Raw genomic sequence first — 24,289 nt, forward strand, 5'->3', positions numbered from 1 at the left:
TTTCGCCGCAGGCTGAAAACCCACCTCTTCAGGAAACACTATCCTTCCTCTTTGCCTGGCCTACTTGTTGTTAACTAGTTGTACGAACTCTTGTTTTATTTTGTATTGTTTTATTGGATCTTGTTTAGTCGATACACTTATTTGTTTTAGCTCGTGCTCATTTGATTTTGCCATTTTTGTCTCATCTGTTTAAGAAAGTAGGTAGCTGATACAGTGGTTGTACCTTCAGAGTGTCAGGGGTGGCACCCCTCTGGCGCCTCTCTGGTACCACCTACTTTTGCGGTACCGCTTTTTTCTCTGTGGTGCCACTAGATGGCGGTAGAGAGCAACTAATGCCCAGACACAGGCATGTTGTGTCTATTTGAGACAGGGCTGCTTCCAGTCAACAGAGGCTGCAATTGAAGCTGAACTTGTTGAGAAGTGAAACAAATAATTGTATGGGTTATATTATCAAGAAGTATTTTGGTAAATTGCACTCAGTGGGCTTTGAAAGTAGCAATTATTTCTTTAAACACAACTGTGTTTCATGGTGGAAGAAGTGCACAGACATTTTACTTAAGTAAAAGTAGCAATACCACAATATAAAAATACTCTATTTTATATTTACTTATTTTTAAATATACTTACCAAAAGCTAATGTTCTACAATGTTTGAAAGTAGCCGATCTAGCTTGTAGATCGGCTATTTTCAAATGGCTGTGGTATAACATAGGGCTAAAGTGGTTAATATGTATGTTTTATTATATAACAATTTATATCTGCAGAGTAACTAAAGTTTTCAAATAATTGTAGTAGTGGAGTAAAAGTACACTATTTGCCTTTGCAGGCGTTGTGGAGTAGTAAGTGAAAGTGCACTAATACTCCAGTACAGTAAAAAGAAAACACTTCATCATTTTCCCCAAGATTCTATGGAACCCAAGCAGGATTCGTACCCCGTCCTCTCACCTTTCAGACACATCTGACTAACCGCTATGCTATCAGTTCAGTTGACAAAATGGCTGTATGTGATGAGAAGACACTACACACAGAATGGGGCATCTAACTTCCAGCTGAACCAGTGCTATGTTACTTGAGTAAAAGTACAAAGGTATTGGCATCAAAATATACTTAAAGTACCAAAAGCTAATGTTCTACAATGTTTGAAAGTAGCCGATCTAGCTTGTAGATCGGCTATTTTCAAATGGCTGTGGTATAACATAGGGCTAAAGTGGTTAATATGTATGTTTTATTATATAACAATTTATATCTGCAGAGTAACTCAAGTTTTCAAATAATTGTAGTAGTGGAGTAAAAGTACACTATTTGCCTTTGCAGGCGTTGTGGAGTAGTAAGTGAAAGTGCACTAATACTCCAGTACAGTAAAAAGAAAACACTTCATCATTTTCCCCAAGATTCTATGGAACCCAAGCGGGATTTGTACCCCGTCCTCTCACCTTTCAGACACATCTGACTAACCGCTATGCTATCAGTTCAGTTGACAAAATGGCTGTATGTGATGAGAAGACACTACACACAGAATGGGGCATCTAACTTCCAGCTGAACTAAAAAACAACAACAACATCAATGACCAAAAAAAAATGAAGATTAACCATCCAATTCATACTTGATCATTTTTCCCCTTTGTTTTAATGTTGTTCGAGCAAACAGATGTTTAAAATCATCTTCTTCTGTTGGCCTCTTCCTGTGAGTTCAAATTAAATAACTTCTGTAACTGTTTTGGCAACCTTTGTTGCCTGCTTTGTACACGACTAATAATGTTCGTAGCTCAATTAAATCCATTATTTTCAACAAACCTGATAAAATAAAAAGTCTGTTAGTATGTGCTCTGAAATCCTCTTTGTAAATAATTCTTAAAGCTCTTTTTTGTAATCTAACCAAAGGAATGGTAACCCTTGAGGTAAGGGGGGAGGGGATCTTGTAGTGAATTGATCTAATGTACCAAGCCAAAACAGGTTATGCTAATGCACAGGCTGTCTGATCTCACAAGAACATGGGCTTCACAGTGAAACACATCACAGCAAATGAATACAGTACAGTATTGTCCTGCTTTAAGACATTTTATTCAAGAGGCACTGCATAAAAAAGTGTCATACAATACACAAGTAAGTACAGTGGCATAAAAAAACATCATACTGTATTAATTGCAGTCAGTCAATGTCACCTTGCAAAACGCAATGAAAAAAATATATAGGTATATATATTTAGGTCTTTGTCAACCATGTTGGGATACTCTCTGCCAGAGAGAATTAGATGCATTTAGGGTTGACCTGAAAAAGGCAGTTGATGCCCAGTTAGTAGGCTACTGGAGACAGAGAGAGAGGGGGGGCTTGAGCTAGTGCAGAGACAGAGAGCATTGCTTCACAGAGAGACACAGCTGAACGACAGAAAGCATGCAATAGAGCAGAGAGTATCCCAACATGGTTGACAAAGACCTAAATATATATACCTATATATTTTTTTCATTGCGTTTTGCAAGGTGACATTGACTGACTGCAATTAATACAGTATGATGTTTTTTTATGCCACTGTACTTACTTGTGTATTGTATGACACTTTTTTATGCAGTGCCTCTTGAATAAAATGTCTTAAAGCAGGACAATACTGTACTGTATTCATTTGCTGTGATGTGTTTCACTGTGAAGCCCATGTTCTTGTGAGATCAGACAGCCTGTGCATTAGCATAACCTGTTTTGGCTTGGTACATTAGATCAATTCACTACAAGATCCCCTCCCCCCTTACCTCAAGGGTTACCATTCCTTTGGTTAGATTACAAAAAAGAGCTTTAAGAATTATTTACAAAGAGGATTTCAGAGCACATACTAACAGACTTTTTATTTTATCAGGTTTGTTGAAAATAATGGATTTAATTGAGCTACGAACATTATTAGTCGTGTACAAAGCAGGCAACAAAGGTTGCCAAAACAGTTACAGAAGTTATTTAATTTGAACTCACAGGAAGAGGCCAACAGAAGAAGATGATTTTAAACATCTGTTTGCTCGAACAACATTAAAACAAAGGGGAAAAATGATCAAGTATGAATTGGATGGTTAATCTTCATTTTTTTTGGTCATTGATGTTGTTGTTGTTTTTTAGTTCAGCTGGAAGTTAGATGCCCCATTCTGTGTGTAGTGTCTTCTCATCACATACAGCCATTTTGTCAACTGAACTGATAGCATAACGATTAGTCAGATGTGTCTGAAAGGTAAGAGGACGGGGTACGAATCCCGCTTGGGTTCCATAGGATCTTGGGGAAAATGATGAAGTGTTTTCTTTTTACTGTACTGGAGTATTAGTGCACTTTCACTTACTACTCCACAACGCCTGCAAAGGCAAATAGTGTACTTTTACTCCACTACTACAATTATTTGAAAACTTGAGTTACTCTGCAGATATAAATTGTTATATAATAAAACATACATATTAACCACTTTAGCCCTATGTTATACCACAGCCATTTGAAAATAGCCGATCTACAAGCTAGATCGGCTACTTTCAAACATTGTAGAACATTAGCTTTTGGTACTTTAAGTATATTTTGATGCCAATACCTTTGTACTTTTACTCAAGTAACATAGCACTGGTTCAGCTGGAAGTTAGATGCCCCATTCTGTGTGTAGTGTCTTCTCATCATATACAGCCATTTTGTCAACTGAACTGATAGCATAGCGGTTAGTCAGATGTGTCTGAAAGGTGAGAGGACGGGGTACGAATCCCGCTTGGGTTCCATAGAATCTTGGGGAAAATGATGAAGTGTTTTCTTTTTACTGTACTGGAGTATTAGTGCACTTTCACTTACTACTCCACAACGCCTGCAAAGGCAAATAGTGTACTTTTACTCCACTACTACAATTATTTGAAAACTTTAGTTACTCTGCAGATATAAATTGTTATATAATAAAACATACATATTAACCACTTTAGCCCTATGTTATACCACAGCCATTTGAAAATAGCCGATCTACAAGCTAGATCGGCTACTTTCAAACATTGTAGAACATTAGCTTTTGGTAAGTATATTTAAAAATAAGTAAATATAAAATAGAGTATTTTTATATTGTGGTATTGCTACTTTTACTTAAGTAAAATGTCTGTGCACTTCTTCCACCATGAAACACAGTTGTGTTTAAAGAAGTAATTGCTACTTTCAATTCATCCTAAGGACTCATTCCCTTATTTTCTATGTTTACAAAAAATAAAAATAACATTAACTTTAAATGCATTCACCCTTCCCCTGTTGCTAATACTCTACTGTAGAGCTCATGAACTCACATGTGCCACATGGTGGCCGTTCAGCCACACTACACCTTAAAAAAAGGTGTCAAATGCGGCACCACCAAGTAGTAGTGGCACCTCTGTGGCACCACAGAGGCACTCAGATGGTATTACTGCCATTCTCAAGTGCTAACCACTGTATATTGCACTTTTACCTTAGCGCTAGGTATACTCTTGGTTGCTTGTTTTTGCAGGAAATGTACTTAAAACTTCTGGTGATTAGTAGTTTTCGTTCCCTACCTATGTTGAATACACTTATTGTAAGTCACTTTGGATAAAAGCGTCTGCTAAATGACTGTAATGTAATGTAATGTATGTTGTCATAGTGACGTGGCCGTAGTTTGTTTATGTTGTCATAGTGATGTGGCCGTGGTTTGCTTATGGCTGAGTCAGAATGACGTCAGAGGTCCGCCCACCCTCCGGCCGGCGTCCTCCCTTAAGCCAATTTTAATTTATTTTACATATTATATATATGTAAAATAATATACATATATATACACACACACACACACACACACACACACACACAAACCCACACACACACACAAACACGTACAGAGAGAGAGATAGAGCATGCCAGAGGGTGTCCTGTGATTTTTTTCCCCACTTTTTTCCTTTTCAATTATTCCCATAGATCAGGTGCCATAGATGTTCAGTGGGGTTGAGGTGTGGTGACTGTAAAGAGAACGCAGTCAGTGGTCCCCACAACTCCTTGCTGTTCATTGGACTTCAAATGGTCCTGGCAAACCTTTGATGTGCGTTTCAGATCACTGTCCTGCTGTGAAATTACTCCATTTCCACAAAACTTTAAGCCTGAAGGGTGACATGCCTCTGTAGAATGAAGTGCTATACTTTAAAATAGTCTACAATTTACTCTGAGAGTGTACAAATGTTAACCAAATATGGATCCTTACTGATCCATTTGGTTACATTTGGACATCTTTCAATTTGACTGGTGCTGTACAAAAATACGTACAATGCAAAAGAAACAAAGTCTGCAAAGTAAACAAATAAATAAAATACGGAATGTAGCCTCAAGCTACCTCCATTGGGTAACATCAGAATTTTGAGCATATAGGTATTTTTGACTCAAGTGTCAATTAAAAAGCAAGTATCAAATGAGTTTAAAAACTATGTATTAACACATTGAGTGCCAGATGTTTTTCAAAAAAAGATGTAATGTCATTTTCTGTTTTTAACCATTTTTGGTTTTAAAAACATTGGGTAAATCCGTTCCATAGTTGCAGCCAGTTGAAAATAGTCAAAAACACATTGTAAAAAAAAAAGTACACAGGAGCCGAGATACAGGCTTTTGTCTGTCATAAGTTAACCAGGAAGTGGATTGGAGTCTAAATCTTCGAAAAATGATATCTCCTGGTGCTGTGAAGGAAAAAAAAAAAAAAAAAATTGAATTATTTTAAATTTTTTCAAAAACGGTTATAACCGTTTTTGGCACCCATTGTTTGGATCATGAAAAACGGTTATAACCGTTTTTGGCACTCAATGTGTTGTTAAACAAACATATTTCATGATCTGTGCTGCAACAGTAACTGTTGTTGATTCAAATTGTGCTCGCTATCATAGCCAAAAATCCAAAGGAAGCAATTGGCATACAGAGTGCCAAAAAGTAAGTAAAGTAATTACATTAAAAACATATTAATGAGCTATCCATTTAAATTTTAAATTAATGATTGCCTGCATTAACAGTGACAGGTGGATATTGGCCACAACAGCCTGACTAATTTTGTTCCATATTCATTATTTAGCCCAATGGTACTCAATTTTGAGAATGTCTTTCTATCAAGCCTTTAGGCATACAATACCTGAATAAATCTTCACAAGGTGTACTGCCTGAGTTATAGTTGCGCACGGGTGCACTCTCCGAAAATAGCAGATCTACAAGCTCACAATGCGCTACACCTGTGCGCAACCAAGTATAACCCAGGCTTAAGAAGCACTGCGCACCTGAATACATACAGTACACCATTGGTTCTCAATGTGGTGTCCGGGGACCCCCAGGGTTCCTTGGGGGGGTTCCAGGGGGTCCCCAGTCAAAGTATCACAAACTTTTTAACCACTTTATCCATTTATACATTATCCATTATAGCAGATCTACAAGCTCCATGTGCTATTTTTTTTTTTTTATAAAAAATATCGAAAATGTTTGAAAACATGTGAATAATTTTGATTTTTTTTCAACATAAATCTTCTCTTCTGGGGTTCCCTGTCACAAAACATTTTCAGATGGGGGTCCGCGGCCAAATACATATCAATTTGGGGGTCCTTGACATGAAAAGGTTTGAGAACTACTGCAGTACACAGCACTATCTCTCCATGTGTGACATTTGTAAAGGTGTGTTTTAGGTTTCGTTCACACTTCTGGATTTCTGGTTGTCTCTTTCTTACTGTACTTGGGACCTTTGTAAATATTGAGCCAGAAGAGAAGCCCAACATCTCCTCTGCTGCCTTTTGTTCTGTGGCCTTGCTCAAACCTCTATGAAGGTCCAGACTCTAATCAGGCTACGAGCAAAACAGTAGCTGAAAGCAATTTTCTGAGGCAACGTACAGGAAAGAGCAGGATTGCAGAAAGATATGAATCACTGAGACGAATGACCTTGAAGTCAGGGGGAAAGACTGTGTGTGCGTGTGTGTGTGTGTGTGTGTGTGTGTGTGTGTGTGTGTGTGAGAGAGAGAAAGAAAGAGGAGAGAAGAGAGAGACACTGCTTTGAACTGTGTTTGTGCGCACGTGCATGCATGTTTGGCTGCCCAAGTGTGTGATGGACAGGAGAATAGATAGTATACAACAGAGAGTATATTGGCATCACAGTGTGTGTGTGTGTGTGTGTGTGTGTGTGTGTGTGTGTGTGTGTGTGTGTGTGTGTGTGTGTGTGTGTGTGTGTGTGTGTGTGTGTGTGTGTGTGTGCGTGCGACTGCGCGTGCGTGTATGTGTGTGTGTGTGTGTGTGTGTGTGTGTGTGTGTGCAAGCAGTAACCACGCATTGTGTATGGAAGACTGTTTCTGTCTGTCAGTGTGTGTGTTCAACCAGTCACTTACTGCAGGTTGCATCTGCCTCGTCGGATCCGTCTGCACACTCTGGCTCTCCATCACAGCGCCATCTCGCAGGAACACACTGTCCGTTCTTACAGGCAAAGTCTGTGGTGGCACATGTTTTCTTTGCTGCTCAGAGAAAGTGAGAGAGGGACAGAAAGAAAAAGAAAGAGAGATCAGATTATTATTATCCTTCTATCATCATTCAAACTACAGTCGTCTCAAAGGAAGCTGGGAAAAAGTCAGGTTTGAAATTTCATAGATCACAAGCTGGTTTGTACTGGTTTGTTCCACTTTCATGAAAGACTGTCTTTATGTGCCAGTGTGTATTATTACACGAATGGTTAAACATTTCCAATCTGGTTCCATTCATAGTCATTAGTCACTAATAAAAAAAAGGTTATGCCCCCGCTTTTGAGGCTCAATCCTGGCATTCATCTACAGTATATTTGGGACGAGGTTGCACCCCGTCCCAATGCGTAAAATTGTAAAATAAAATAATAATTTAGACAAATAATATTCTAGGCTTTGCTGTTCCATTCAATATACTGGAGTGCTTTGGCAGTACATAGTGGCTAAGCTCAGACACAGTGTGTGAGCTATTGCAAACTACTCAGAAACCATCTTTAGGACTCAAACCAGCCTTTGCAAAACAGCTCCATAATGTATACAGTAGCCGTCCTGGATTTCTGGATGGCTAGTGGACAACTGCTGCAGTCACATTCTCCAGGCAAGGAGAACATTGGAGCACTTGAATTTGTCACCGGGAGGCTAAAATATCCCTCTCCTTGACAGCGAGTGCCAATGAACAAGAGAAAGCACTCGGCTAGTGTGTTAGCAATGCCTTGTCTCACTGTGATGAAATATACAGTCCAGGGGGCTGACAAATGGAAAAAGGAGAGAGAAAGGTTGTGTGTGTGTGTGTGTGTGTGTGTGTGTGTGTGTGTGTGTGTGTGTGTGTGTGTGTGTGTGTGTGTGTGTGTGTGTGTGTGTGTGTGTGTGTGTGTGTGCGTGCGTGCGTGCGTGCGTGCGTGCGTGCGTGCGTGCGTGCGTGCGTGCGTGCGCGTGCGTGCGTGTGCGCGCACTACGTGTGTGCACAGTGAGGGTGAGGGGAATGGGTGGTGTTTAGAGACAGTAAGTTCCTGTTCCATATCTTTAAACTGTGTTTAAGTGCCATTCTGCCTCCAAGTGCATCCTTCATTTAAAGGTAGCTTAGCTGAGTGCTAGGTCAAAGCGCTTGCACTGTATTGTGGATGCTGCTGCTGTACTGGCCTTGTACAAATATTTCACTACACACTGAAGGATACAGTGACATCGTAGTTGACTTCACAGCGAATGAAGCCTCTGTACTAGTGATGAGCGGGCCGACCCGTAACCCGCGGGTCCCGCAGGTCAACCCGCGGCGGTCAGCCGCTCTCACACACAAAAAACTATTTTGAACAACATGCTTGTTTATTTAGCCCATGACAATGTTGTGCTACTGTAGACATTTAAAGCGACTTTGGGTACTTAAAAGAGCGATATATAAATCTGAGCTATTATGATGATGATGATTATCTTTTTTTTCCCACCGCGGGGCGGGTTGAGCCATAGATTTATATATGGGTGCGCGGGGCGGGTTGAGGCGGGTTGGGTTCCGGGGCGGGTCATGAAAAAACCCGACCCGCACATCACTACTCTGTACCTACAGTATAGCAGAGGCGCTACCACGCTTTCCACATTAAATTGTGAAGGCTATGGAGCCCACAATGATGGCAATGTTAGAGCAATATGTGTGTACATATTGATCTACACGTGGAATAGATCTCCTAAAATTACATCTACCAGTAAGACTCCCTAATCGGGAGATAAGCGACCGTAGGTCACATGTATACAGAAGAGGGCTGATACCGCAGTGACGTAGCTAGATGCATGAGTGTGTAGGCTGGGCCCAGGCTAAAAAATGTTAGTGCATGAGGGGGGCTGGGGGGGGGGGGGGACGTACAGAAAGAGTGGGTGTAATGAAGCAGTTGACCCGTGAAAGAAGGTCCAGCAAAACATATGTAAGAGGGTCAGCTAAACAGGCATGGTGGTGTATGGCAAACACGTGCAAGAGTGTGGTAGAAATGAGGTATAGAAGGAGGCGGCAGTGTCTTACCAGGAATGTTTGTCTGAAGTCCTGAAAGAAAGAAAAGCTGCGGGAAGGTTTCAGCAGTCGTATGGCAGACCAAAAGCAAAGGTGTGCAGGCAAGAGCTGTTGGTGTGTGTGTGTGTGGTGTGGGAGAGAGAGTGTGTTTATAGGGGAAAGGAGGGATTGTTTGTGGGGGGCAAGCCCCCGAGTTACGGCATTTTATGTGAGCTGCAGTGGCAGGGGGTCCTCCACTGGGGGCGCCACCACTTTTGCATCCGTTCTGGAGCACCAGGAGTGGGTGGTCCCCGGGAATGCCCCGTGAGCAGCCCCGTTGGGGTGGTCATTTGGTAATTTGTCCACATGTGCTCATTTTTTACACTTGGGGGTCCCCGAGGCAGCTGGGGGTCCCTGGAGCTCCGGGGGTCCTTGGAGGGTGTAGTTTGGCAGGTAAGGAGTGTGTGTGCAAAATGTGGCATGGATCGGGGCAATGGGTGCGGAGATATGAGCAGGGCAAAAGTGTGACGTGTGTGACGGAGTGACGGAGTGACGGACGGACACCTGGAGCAGCTTTCTGTAGTAAGTGCGACCTACGGTCGCAATAAGCTCACAACGCGTCTCATGCCCCAAAAGTGGTTAAGTAAAGTCAAGTCACCTTTATTTATATAGTACATAAAAAGGAGGAAAATCGAGGACAATGAAACAACAAACACATAATGCATACTGTGCTGCTGACAATGCGGCAAAAGGAATTAGTCTCACTTCATACCAAATGAACTCCATGTGGAATAGAATCCCCAACAACAGCATCAGCATCATAATTCTATAGAGCACACGGCGCTGTTCTGCTCAACTGGGAAGCAGCTCTCCAGCTTGTTAGCTTGATGTTTATACAGTATGTGCAACATTGGAGCATGAGTGGTAAACGGGAGCGCTATGACTGATTGGCCCAATGGGAACAATAACAATGAATTGCCTAACAGAGCTACTGACAGCATGTCAGCTGTGTAGACTGACTGTAAGACATCCACTGAAGACACATTGTGTGACACACACACACACACACACACACACACACACACACACACACACACACACACACACACACACACACACACACACACACACACACACACACACACACACACACACACACACACACACACACACACACACACACACACGCACAATCAGTAGACAGAATACGGACAGAAAAGACTGAATCAATAAAGAGAAAAGAAGCAAAGAAAATCAGGTCACAGGTAACGGAGGTGGAATCGAGAGAAGGTGCAGTTTAAGTGAAAACCATTTCTCTGAGGATTACAATGAGAAGAAAGAAATTACAGAGTTTCAGTCTGATAGACAAAGGACAGAGAAGAGTGAGTGAAAGACAGGGAGGAGAGAACAGAGGGATGCAGAGAGGGGTGTGGGGTTATGAGGCAATAAAATAATCCCTCCAGAGGGACTGAACAAATTTGCTCTCTCTCCTCCTAACCCCTCTATCTATTGGTCTATCATACACATACACAATTTTGCACACTAGAGAATTGAGTGAATGGGTATATGAATGTCTAGACTTTCAATCTGCAGGTTCCAGTACCTTAATTTAGTCTCATCAGATGCACCACCAAGCTGTATGTGATAATAAAATTGGATATAGACAGACATGATGATATAAAGCAGCAGCACAATACAACAAGGAATGAAGGGGATTGAGCTGCACTAAGGGATATCTCAGTCTCCGCTAATGTTGGAGCCATCGTTGGCTTCCTTTTACTATTCCTCCTGAAAAGCTTCACGCTCGTTTCAGTTGAACACAAAAGGACACAGGCGAGAGAGAGAGACCCGCGGGCCTGCACAGTGTGCAACACTACACACAGCGTGATAACAAAATCACAAAATACAATGCAGAATCACAATTGTGAGTCAACCTTGTAAACCAACCTTCCCTCTTCCTTTTATCTCAAGGACAAAAGAGCGAATAGTTCCAAGGTGAGGCCACCGCCCTGTTAATGCTTGTTCGATGTCATACAATACAGTGCCTTCAACGACGTCCAACCTGGCATCCCTATTTTGGGCACGTCATTGGGGGTAAAAATAAACAGATCTAGCAATGCGTTGTAAGATTCTAGATCTGTTATTTTCGCTATTTGTCGTACAATGGAGTATATCGGGCTTAATGTGGTTACCTTAGGGGGGAAATGCAGGACAACAGCATTGGCAGATGAAGAAAGAGTAACAGTTTTCCCCCTATGAGATTAAACAGCTACAACGACTACAACTAAATGTATTGGAAAGGAAACAACAATGAATTGAATGAAAGGTTGGTGAAAAGAGAAACAGAGACGGCGAGCAACACTGGACTAACATACACAAGGCAAACAAAGGCACACAGACAATAGGTCGTCCATTCAATCCTCTGTATACACACACACAGCCATGTCTCCCTGTCCCTCAGAGTTGCTGATGTACCCATAAAAACAGCTCTTTATATTTACATCCCAATGCACCAAGGTCTGTCATATATGAATGTCATCCATATGGAACAGCTTGAACCACACATCCCCCACACACACACACACACACACACACACACACAGTCACACACACACACACACACACACACACACACACACACACACACACACACACACACACACACACACACACACACACACACACACACACACACACACACACACACACACACACACACACACACACACACACACACACACACGCAGCATAGTTTGCATCATGCAGATTCATATTTATGTGAGGCTCCTGAGTCTCGCTAGCAAAAGCATAGCGAGCAGTGCTAGCAGTGTATTTGAATCAGAAAGCGTATTCACATGCAAGTAGTCCACGTTTTTAAGTGTGTAGCTTGTATAAAGCTCAGCAGAGGAGCAGATGTGGTCCTCTCTAACCCACTGCACAACAAGACCCACTCCACAGGAAAATCCTCAGTGTTGATTTAACTCTTGAGTGTACAAATGGGTAAATTAACACTGATTAAATGACTGACTGTGTAGAAACCCTGTAGTGGGTTTTTATCTTGTTGTTCATGGTAGCCTACTCAATGTCTTTATGAGGTTAAATATGGTGATGTTTGCATTTTCTCATTGCGCACAGTAAAATCTGAGGTTAAAGATGGTGATGTTTGCATTTTCTCACTTTCTGTGAACAGTGAGTTTTAATTAACTAATGGGGTATAAAAATGGACCCTTCAATTTTTATACTGAGTAAATAACGTAAAGATCATGATTTCATAGTGTGAATGACATTTTACCTGCAACAATTGGATAGACCTGAATGCACAAAAATACCACTTGATTGGTGTGGTTCATAAAAAGAGTTGATTGTTCTGTCTTGCTCATTAATTTAAGGCAACTGAATAACAATGTGCGCATTAATACATTTCAAGGGTGTCAGTAGACACCATTTCTTTGTAGTTATCCACTACTGTTACCACTTGGGGCCACAGTCACCGCTGTTCTGCAAACATTGCACAGACTCGCTTTAAATGTCTGCCTTATAATTTTTGAAAAGAAAGATAAAACAGATTATAATTGCAGCAGCGTCAATTGACTGAACATCCATGGCAGCGATGTGGATCGTACCAACTTTCATGCAAGGCTGATAGATAGACCACCAACAATTAAGTTAAACGATGCTTATTTCCATTCCACATCATTAACCTATGTCGTATGAAGGTGTCCCACTGATGGCGCACAACAAAAGTGATTTCCATGACATGCCAAGAGGTGGTCTTTCTGCTATTATAGTCCTGTCGCCTATCCTAGTATCTGAATCTTCCCTTGCCTCTCTCTGCACTGCTGACCTTCTACCTAATGTCACGCTTGGCGGATGTCTGTGATTGCTGATTGACTTAGGGTGACCTCCCCATGTTTACACAGTCCCCACCCCCCAGGCCATGTGTACACACACATAAACACACGTTAAGCACACAGTAGACACTACTTAGGATTCAATGGCGCATCCGTAAGACAACGACATGAGTCCGGATGCCATGGCGTGACCGGAGAACAGGTGAAGGTCAGCGCTCTTATCCGAGTCATTCAATTTCCACACTCTGTTACACTCATTCACGCGCACGCACGGGGCTCACGTGCACACGCGCGCACACGCACGCGCGCGCGCACGCACGCACGCACGCACGCACACACACACACACACACACACACACACACACACACACACACACACACACACACACACACACACACACACACACACACACACACACACACACACACACACACACACACACACACACACACGATGGGTGTACGGAAATATATTATCCACCGCTACAATTACAGCTACGGGAACACTGTCAGTTTTGATTACGACTGCTAAATCCTTTTCCCTTAAAGCTGCAATCCATAACTTTTATGTCCTGCCTGGAATTCACCGGTCTCCCACGTGAGACACCAAATTTCTACTGGTAAACTGGCAATCCTAACCAGGCCATTGGAGATAGAGCGCTTATGGGCTTCAGGCAGTACTATTTGTCAACCAGTAGATGTCCTACAACACCAGGGTCCACATTTTTTCAATGAAAGAGATGGAAGACCACTTCCAACCATTGCAGATGTACTAGGTATATTTCATTAACATACTCTTTTATTTTTTTACAAAACATTTTATTCTTTAAACGGATTGCAGCTTTAAAGGTTGATTAGCAATAACAATGATCTCAAACATCTCTAGTCTTTTGCTTGACGATTATGTTGATTAGGTTTTAAGATAATGAGGTTTAAGGATTTTTAAAGGTCATTTCAAATGGATTTCTGATTGTCTTTGATTGAACACAGCAGAGTGGCAAGAGCAGAGTCTGAGCCCGCATCACTGTGAATGTGTGGTCTGAACCTGTAACAATGTGAACCTCTTATCTCCACATTTTAACTTTTGATGTTTTTTTCGTAAATGAATACCCTACTTCTGCAAAGAAAAAACACAGAGGCGCTCACAAGAAATAAAAATGTCTTAAAGGAGTATTGGACGTGCTTCTAGGATCAGCGTGAATGTAGACTTTAAAAGGAAGAGGAGATCCGAGCACTCAAAAAATGTGGAGGAGAGGAAGTTAAGTTAAAACAATTATTTTCTATAAAACTTACCAACATGTTTCAACTGGTTAAGGTCTTCATCAGTACTCGCCCTGATGAAGACCATAACTGGTCGAAACATGTTGGCAATTTTTATAGAATAAAGTTTGTTTTAACTTTCCTTCTCTAGTTTACCTCTCCTCCACATTTTTTGAGTGCTCGGATCTCCTCTTCCTTTTTAATACCCTACTTCGTTATACTACAAATAGCCGATCTACAAGATCGGAAATTTGAATCCTGAAAAGTAACAGTTTTGGCATATGAGGTTTCCACTCGGCAGATGTGTGGTGTGAACCTGTAACACTGTGTTAACCCATTAAGACCTGGAACGCATCTGAGCCATTTTTTGATTTGAGCAAAAAAGCATTATTTTACACTTTGGCTATTAAAAAAATAGCGGATCTACAAGCTCATAGCGCGGCTACGAGCTTGTAGATCTGCTATTTTTGAGAAAATGTGAACCTGTAACACTGTGTTAATGTGTGGTGTGAACCTGTAACAGTGTGTTAATGTGTGGTGTGAACCTGTAACACTGTGTTAATGTGTGGTCTGAACCTGTAACACTGTGTTAATGTGTGTTCTGAACCTGTAACACTGTGTTAATGTGTGGTCTGAACCTGTAACACTGTGTTAATGTGTGGTCTGAACCTGTGACACTGTGTTAATGTGTGGTTATCCACTTAAACCACATATGGTTGACTGGAGTCCCTCAGGACTCTATACTAGTATCTTTTCTGTTATTGTGGGGAAGGCTCTAGCCTATCAACAAGCACACAACGGTTAACAGTGGTTAATGTGAGGTCTGAGCCTGTAATGATATGAACCTGTAACACTGTGTGAATTCATAATGAGGCAATGATGGACGCTCGGCTAGTTCAATAGTCTAATTAGCTCTGAAGTAACAACAACTCACAGTGAGGACGGAAAGGATCTGACATATTGTGTTTGTCCTGCATAATGCAGGACAAACTTGAGGCGCGCCATGGAGAGGAACGGCAGCACCCCTACACGCTCCTTCTGAAACTGATTCTGATTCTGATTCTGCAAGCTTTGTTGAGGGTCTAAACTGTGTATACTTTTGTTAATTATTGATGGTGCTTCCTTTATTTTGTGTGATGTCTTTACCTGTAGCTGTATCTACAGTACTTTTGACCTGTAACTGTATCTCAACTGCTGTGCTGCCTTTGGCAACTGAAATCCCCACAAGGGACCAATAAAGGTCTAATGTGTGGTCTGAACCTGTAACAATGTGAATGTGTGGTATGCACCTGCTTGGCCTGCAGGACTATCCCTCCTAAGCCTCATAGCTGTGGCTATGAGACTGTGGCTATGAGGCCATTCATGTGGCTATGAGGCCATCAATCCGGGGACCATTATTTTATACTCTGGCTATTGAAAAATAGCAGATATACTAGCTCATAGCGCGGCACCGATTGCCATGCTATGAGCTTGTAGATTTGATATTTTTGACAAATCTTGAAGATTTGTGCAAATCTATGAATATATATATATTTACACATTTTTACTGAAATCTTTGCTTCTGGGGGTCACTGGAACAAAATATGGGGTCTGCAGCCAAATACATCCTATACAAAAATTTGAGAACTGATATAGCAACATAAGTTTTTTCAGAAAAGTATCCTCCTATAATTTCACAAACCTCTCAGCGTATTATTAGCGTTTATGTGTCAAACAATGGGAGATAACGTTGCCAGGTTTCGCGCGAGAAACAAGCGGCAAGGTCTATGAAAACAACGCCAAACGAAGCGAGCCCTACAAGCAACAAGGTTTATGAAAAGAAGGCCAAACGAAGCGCCCTCACACATATACATTGCCTCTTGGAAAACAGCCGATCTACAAGCTCTCGCGGTGACCGCGAGGGTGCCGCGACGGGACCCGCGGGGGGAGGAGGGGGGGCGGCACGACGGGACGTGCGGGGGGACGCGCGACAGGACATGCAATAACCCCCAGTTTGCTACTACTTTTGCCTGCGCCCTTCACCGGGTATGGTCTACTTCATTTAACACTGAGATGTAACCAAATGCACCCATTTTACATGGTTACATTTGTACACTCTCTGAGTAAGAAATGGATACATCTTTGATACTAATACAACCAAGAACAATGTAAGTGAGCGTTCTGTCTGTCTGTCTGTCTGTCTGTCTGTCTGTGCGCGCGAGCATGCGCGCACACGCGTGTGTATGTTTGTGTGTAAATGTGAAAGAGAAAGATGTATGTTTAAGAGAGAATCCACGAAATGGAGTGTGAAAGGAGATCGGTGCAAATAGAGCGAGACAAACAGACTAGACAACACACAGACAAAAAAATAAAAGACAGAAAGAGCTCACCAAACAGAGCGGAGACGGAGCAAACGGATGGCCCTCCATGCTGTAGTAAAAGCCTAAAGAGCTAAAGAACGCAGCATGTCAGTGGAACGATAGAGGTCGTTAATCAGAGAGCAGGGGTAGCCACAACTGTGCAAGAGTGGTGAGAAATCAGTGCGTGAGTGCGTGAGTGCGTGCGTGCGTGTGTGCGTGCGTGTGTCTAACTCAAAGGCCTGTTGAGGAAATTGAAGACCTGTCTAGTTTTCCATTGGTCATAGGAAGACAGAGAGAAAGTGGGGAGAGACCACCAGAATACTTCAACAGCATAGCATCCCGCTGCCCAGGCAGTCTGCCACCCTCTTAGTTAGGAAAGAACAATCATCTATCTTTTGCTCATCTTCAGATCTCTAAAGTGAGGACCGGCATCCATCTTCTGCTGATCTTCAGGCCAAAGCTTGATTGTTATGACTAATTGGTTGCTAAACAATGTAAATGCCAACAGCGGTAACTGGTGTCAGTCCACTCCATAAGGGGTTGTATGTATGTGTGTGTGTGTGTGTGTGTGTGTGTGTGTGTGTGTGTGTGTGTGTGTGTGTGTGTGTGTGTGTGTGTGTGTGTGTGTGTGTGTGTGTGTGTGAGACAGAGGGAGAGATGGAGGGTGTAACCAAATTAAATTAACCAACACCAATTACACTGATTAAAATAAATGGGCTGCAAAAGCCAAAAGCCAGGGTAACTCAATAGAGACACACACACACACACACACACACACACACACACACACACACACACACACACACACACACACACACACACACACACACACACACACACACACACACAAACAGTTCCATCAGTCATGCTAATTGCACATGACTCTCACAGTACTTAATAATGCAATGTGAGTAATAATATGGGTATAAAGAATAGGCAGAAAGTGTGCATGAACATGTGATAGTGAGTTTACGTATGGTGAGCTGACAGATGGGTCTGGATGGGTCTTGATATGGGAGTGAGCTCCATAGACCAGCTGCCTGTTGAGAGCCAGGCCGATCAAATACAGCTCCAGTCCATACTGTATATTAGTGGTTTTCAAAGTGGGCCATATCGGTCAGAACAGCAGTTCTCAGTGATGAATCAACGCTGAGAGTGTACAAATGGACCTGTACACTTCAATTTAACATTTTACATTTAAATTAACAGTGAGGATTGTACTGTGCACCAGCTAATTTTGGTAATGTTAAAAGGCAGTGGATACAGAATATATTTACTGCTAACTCGATGCTGTGTCAGTGAGTCAGTGAGTGATTCTGTTTCTATTCTGGGAACTCAAAGATAAAAGGGAAAACAAAAATAAGCCTTCACTTTTTAATTATTTAAAAGTCCTCATTGGCAGCAGACTACCCAGCCATGCTTTTTGTTAATTTAACAAATAACGCTGAACAAAGCAGAACAAAGAAGAAGAAAATAAACACAACATGCGGCAGTCATATTTATCTCAGCACACTGAAGGGATTTCAAAAGATGCAGCTCCAAAACAGGATGAAGTACCAAGTAGCCAAGACACTTTGTAGGAGCAATACTTGTCAGCTTGTCACAAACTGCTCCTTCCCAAAGGTTAATCGGCCTCCTGTTTGTGCATGTGCGTGCACGTGTGTGTGTGTGTGTGTGTGTGTGTGTGTGTGTGTGTGTGTGTGTGTGTGTGTGTGTGTGTGTGTGTGTGTGTGTGTGTGTGTGTGTGTGTGTGTGTGTGCGCGTTTGCGATTGTTTACCAAGTTTAAGAGTATACATGAACACACCCTTGTTCTATGTCTATTTAAGCCTTCATGACATCCTTTACTCAGTTGGAGATTAATAGCAAGCACTTTTGAGTGAGTTTCTGGAGTTGAATGGAGAAGCAATTTAGTCATATTGTTCTGTTTACCTTGACTGCAAATCCCCCTGAATTAGAGTGCCACCTAACAGGGTTTTGAGCCCTTTCACACGAGGGGCTAATTAACGCTGATTTGCAATTTGGCAAGGTGATACTTTGTGATAATTCCTCTCAGAGGTGATCACATAACTGATGATCACATATTACATAACTCATTAAGCATATTGTTCATTATTGGCTATAGGCGATATGACATCAAATCAATATTCAAGATCATTTCAAACTTTTGCCTCGATCACGATTAATGAACGATATTAAAAGAAAATGCGACGCATTGTGAACTCGTAGATTGGCTATTTTCTCGGTTATAAGTTGGTTATTGGTTCTATATATATATTGGTTTCAATATATTTTGGTTAATTGCCCAGCCCTACCACAGTGTTTACTATAACATGTATATTACAGCGTGCCGTGTGCTACATCATGTACTACAGCGTGTGCTTACAACATGCACTCACAAGGAAATGTAACCTGCCAGATTCAAGTGTCATAAATTATCTGATCACCAGGCTCTGAGCATTTTTGGATGTAATTACAAAATCCTGCTGTTCATCTCTTCAGTATTCTGTCTGTGTGACTGAAGAGGAGAAAGCATGCAGTCATGTTATCCCACTGTCATCCTGGATCCGGGTTCTGCCCAGATTCCCACAATTTTCCTTTCCCAGGCTGATCCTATCTGTGTGAGCCACACACACGACCGCTCGAGACCTCCCGAAAATCCTGTCACATTCTGGGTCCCCGCCGTCCTCCTCGCTCCCCTTCACATAAGCACGGCATTACAGCATCACAAAAGGAGCTTAACCCATTCAATGCGGGAACGCATCTGTCATTTTAGATGTCTTTGGCTATTCAAAAATAGCAGATCTACAAAATGCGTGCAAATCTTTGAATATATATTTTTTAAAGCAAACATTTGTCAAATATTTTGTTCCAGGGACCTACAGAAGCAAAGATTTGAGTAAAAAATGTTATGTATTCAAAGATTTGCAAAAAAAATCACGATTTTTCAAAAATAGCGTAGCGCTATGAGCTTGTATATCTGCCATTTTTGAATAGCCAAAGAAATAAAAAAATTACACAGATGCGTTCCCGGTCTTAAAGGGTTATGGACAGATGGGAACAAAATGTGAGGAAGAAGAAAGGAAACAGACAGACCAGCGGCACGGGGAGATGAAAGGCGGAATCAGAAATATGTCGGATATAATGTTCTGAAATTGGTTGTCTGGAGATGAGACGTACGGTTATCAGCCAAGCTTTCTGTCTGTCTTTCCCATTTTTATCTCACCTCTCTTGTTCTCATTATTTCCTCGCTCTCTTTCAAACACAGTAAAATCCTCAGTGTTTATTTAACTGTTGCGGCTACAAATGTAGCCCAACACATTTGTAAGCCCTCAGAGTTAGAAATGGATAAACTGACACAGAGAATTGCACTGTGCACTCTCTTTGCAAAAGACGCCTTCGTCCCTCAATCAAACGCGTGAGCGGCATTGGTGGCGGATTATTATCAGTGGAGTCGGCGAAGGCAAACAAAGCCGAACTCATTACTTGGGCCTTGGGTGAGCTGTGATCACATTACTGCCTAAAGCCTGAGTTATACTTTTGTGTGTGGGTGTCGCACAATGGAAATTAGCCGTTCTACAAGCTCATAATGCATCCTTTTTCAGACAGAAAGCAACAGTTCTCACCTGCTGTCTCTCTCTCTCTCTCTCTCTCTATCTCTCTCTCCCTCTCTCTCTCTCTCTCTTTCTCGGATACTCATACACACTTCAGCTTTTGCTCCGAATTAAATCAATAAGAATTGATCTCCAACAATTGCCCACAGGCTTCAACAAAATCATATTCCCCTTCGCCCTCCCCCCTCCCCCTCCCCTGCACCTCTCTCTTTCCATTCATACAGCTCGCTCTGTCCCTTTTAGTGCAATTTGCCTGAAGGCTTTTACTCTAGCTCTCGACACAAATGCAGCGTTGAATGTTTTTGTTGTTGCAAGGCTGATGGGCTATCTCATCAGAGAGATCAGAGAGCCAGGTTAGCTTCAGACCCGGTTAATTAACGAGAGGAACAAAAAGGGGCCGTTGTGGGAGTGCAGGGGCCATTAAATGAGAGCTTCTTCTTTATGCTTTAGGCTTTTTGAAGAGCCTATCAGTCTATCAAATAATTATGTTTTAGGCAGTCTAACGCTTTGTGCTACACTGCAGTTTTGAGAGTCAGATCCCAATTGTGTTGTCTCTCACGTGGACATCATGTGATTTGCCAACAAAAGAAAAAAGGATATTGGAAAGAAAGACATTATTAGCATCGTCTCAGGCTAAAGTTATTATATGTTATTGACATCATTACATTTTGTTGATATCAGATATGCCAGTCCGTGAAATCCAGTAAATGCTGTCCTACAAAATGACGTGTGTGTGTGTGTGTGTGTGTGTGTGTGTGTGTGTGTGAGAGAGAGAGAGAGAGTGCAGTTGAGAGGTGCTGCTTTAAGCCTGCATCGAAAATAAAATGTGTGTGAGAGAGAGACTGCAGGTGAGAAATAGCAGATCTACAAGCTCAGTGTTTTGTGATCTGCTATTTTTGAAGCGCAACAAATGTGTTCGACAAAGTATAACGACAAGGTATAACTCAGGTTTTAGTCCATAATGTAATCACAGTGTGTGTGTGTGTGTGTGTGTGTGTGTGTGTGTGTGTGTGTGTGTGTGTGTGTGTGTGTGTGTTTGTATTACTATACTTGTGAGGACCAAACGTCCCCACGAGTATAGTAGAATTTGAGGAATAGACGTTGTGAGGACCATTTTTCCTGGTCCTCGTGAGAAAAAATGGTTGTTTTATGGTTGAAATCATTTTTAGAGATACGTTTACAATTAGAAAAAGATCCAGGTTGGGGTTAGGTTAAGGATTAGACCTTTAGAGGTTAGGTTTAGGGAGTTGGGGTTAGATTTTAACCTATTTTATACTTAGTTGTGCGGCGATGTCAAACACCGGAAAATAGCCGATCTACAAGCTCACAACGTGTCGCAGCGCGACACGTTGTGAGCTTGTAGATCTGGTATTTTTCGGCTTTAGACTCGCGGTTAAAAATACCCAACGAAAATCAAAAATCAATCATAAAATTGGCTTCCTAAAATGTTGATGTCCTCACAAGTATAGTAATACAAACGTGTGTGTGTGTGTGTGTGTGTGTGTGTGTGTGTGTGTGAGAAAGAGAGATACTACTCAGTGTAGTTGGTGAGTCCTGGGACTCTGTGAGGTCATATCCTTCTGCTTGGCTACCTCTCATTAGAACTGACATTATGCAGCACTGAGAAGCTTTGCACCAACGCTGCGCGCACACACACACACACACACACACACACACACACACACACACTACAATCCCCACTAAAAGGCCATCCTGGTGACATCTGTCTCCCAGACTTGACCTGCATTGATTTATTAAATGTGCAGACACTGATACCAGCCCCCAACACACACACACACACACACACACACACACACACACACACACACACACACACACACACACACACACACACACACACACACACACACACACACACACACACACACTCTAAGGCCCCCCCCCCGTCCACGTCCCCGTCTCCCCAGACTATCAGTGTCCTAGACAGGGTCATCGTTATAATGATATCAGCTATCAATCCACTGCCCCCCACCCCCCACATACATAACCTATGACTGCTTTCATTAAGGTTATGCATCTGTAGCCAAGAAAAGGGTAAGAGATACAGGCATTCAGTCTCCCACTTACATGTGAGGACGGTCGGGTGGTTTAATTACTCTCAGCCGTGTCCTGGAGCAAATTGTCTTGCACACTGTAACTGGCATCCACCATCAACATGCAGAAAATGTTTCATGCCGTGAGATACAACAACCTGCAGTAGATAATATTGACCTAGCAATTAATTAAAAAGAAAATATTTTTAAATGAAATTAAAATGTGGTTTTAGATTTGGATGCAACGTGAAGTTGTAATGGATGTGATAAACATACAAATACCAATACTGCAGAGACAATCTGCACAGTGAAAGTAAGCTAAGCTTTGAGGTCACCTGACCTCAGGTTCTCACAGGGTCTGACTGCAAAGTGGAGAGGGACCACTCTGTTTTTTACTCATTTCTGTCTGTTTGACACCGACATCCCCTCACTTAATTTTTTAGATGTTTCCTTATTTTATTCATAATTTGAATAGAACATTTTGAAACAAATTCTGGCTAAATATGAATTTGAGGCCATAGTAATTGCATAAATATTTATACATTTGAGGCCATACTGTAATTGCATAAATAAAGTTTTTACAAGGGTTTATCTTTTACAGATTATATAATGCAGCGTAGGGCCATTATTGTTAGGTGTGCATATTGTAACGGCAGAGAACGTAAACCTGAATACTGGCATTCTGGAGTGTGAATTTATCCATGTGTAACTCTATGTGACTTTGTAATTCCAATAGTACAAAATGGAAGTTCTCAGACTCTGGTTTGTTTGTGTAACTACTTCTCTGGTGAATGACAGGTTGGCACTGGGAATTGAAGGTTTGAGCACTCCCGTAAAATAAAAAAGCCTTTTATTACAATACAACTTTCCTGCTGGTTGTATGAATTGATGCTTGCTGTGTGAGCCTCGTAATTCCCCTCACTTCCACCATCTCCATTCAACCCCGCAACTGCACACACACACAGCCGCGCTGCGGGTTAGACCACATGACAAATTACTGCCGGGCTTATTATCAAACGGAGAAAAAAAAAAGAAAGAAAGGGAAAAAAAGAAAAGAAAAGAAAGAACTCCGCCCTTGCTGGAGGCAGGGGCGATGGTGGGTGGGAGGACGAGGCGTATGGGTGGGGTTCCCACAAAGGCTGCAGAGCATCCCCACACAAAAGAGAGAGAAATTTTGTCCCGCTGCATACTAGCCAAAAAAGAAATCATTACAATTACAAATAGCTGCTTCTTGAAAGCAAAACAACAGCGCCGCAAAGGTCACCTAAAATGTGCACGTGTGCCATTGTGCTTTTCCTCACAGTGGTATGTGCGCGTGTGTAAGAATGAGTGTGTGTACGCTTGAATGTGTATGTGTGTGCGTGCGTGTGTGTGTGTGTGTGTGTGTATTTCATTCAAAGGGGAGGAGTGACGGATGGCAAATGTTTTGCAGAGACTCAGACAAAAATGAAGGGGAGAAAAAAAGACTTGGAACCTACTGCTTTGCATTCCCGGGAGTTTTTTTTTATTTTCGATGCGACGGTGGAATGCGATTATTTTTGGTGACAGATTGACCCCGCCTCCATCTGTGTTCCACTGCGCTGTCAGCAGCACCAAAAAAGCGCTGTATACAATCTCCATCCTTTTGTCTTCCCTGGCACGCTTATTCGCTCCGTGTACCTTATCCTCTCCCCTTCCCTGCCTCCCCCCCCCTCCTCCACTGCTCTCACCCCTCACCCCCTTTCTTTCTCTTTGGCAAACAGCCAGT

At 42.1% G+C, this 24,289-nt stretch overlaps 1 protein-coding gene across 5 annotated transcripts in view; it reads right to left on the reverse strand.

Moving 5' to 3' along the window:
• lrp8 (low density lipoprotein receptor-related protein 8, apolipoprotein e receptor) overlaps positions 1-24,289 on the reverse strand; it is a gene marked incomplete at its 3' end in the record, with an annotated part of 215,155 nt that overhangs the window by 111,509 nt on the left and 79,357 nt on the right. For all 5 annotated transcript variants that reach the window (XM_084065761.1, XM_084065760.1, XM_084065758.1 and 2 more), the window contains exon 3: positions 7,329-7,451. In XM_084065761.1, the coding sequence (XP_083921887.1) occupies positions 7,329-7,451 (123 nt within the window). The remainder of the gene's footprint in view (positions 1-7,328; positions 7,452-24,289) is intronic.

This window comes from Gymnoscopelus microlampas (assembly GCF_963454915.1).
Source record: "Gymnoscopelus microlampas genome assembly, chromosome: 9".
In the NCBI taxonomy this organism is placed as follows: Eukaryota; Metazoa; Chordata; class Actinopteri; order Myctophiformes; family Myctophidae; genus Gymnoscopelus; species Gymnoscopelus microlampas.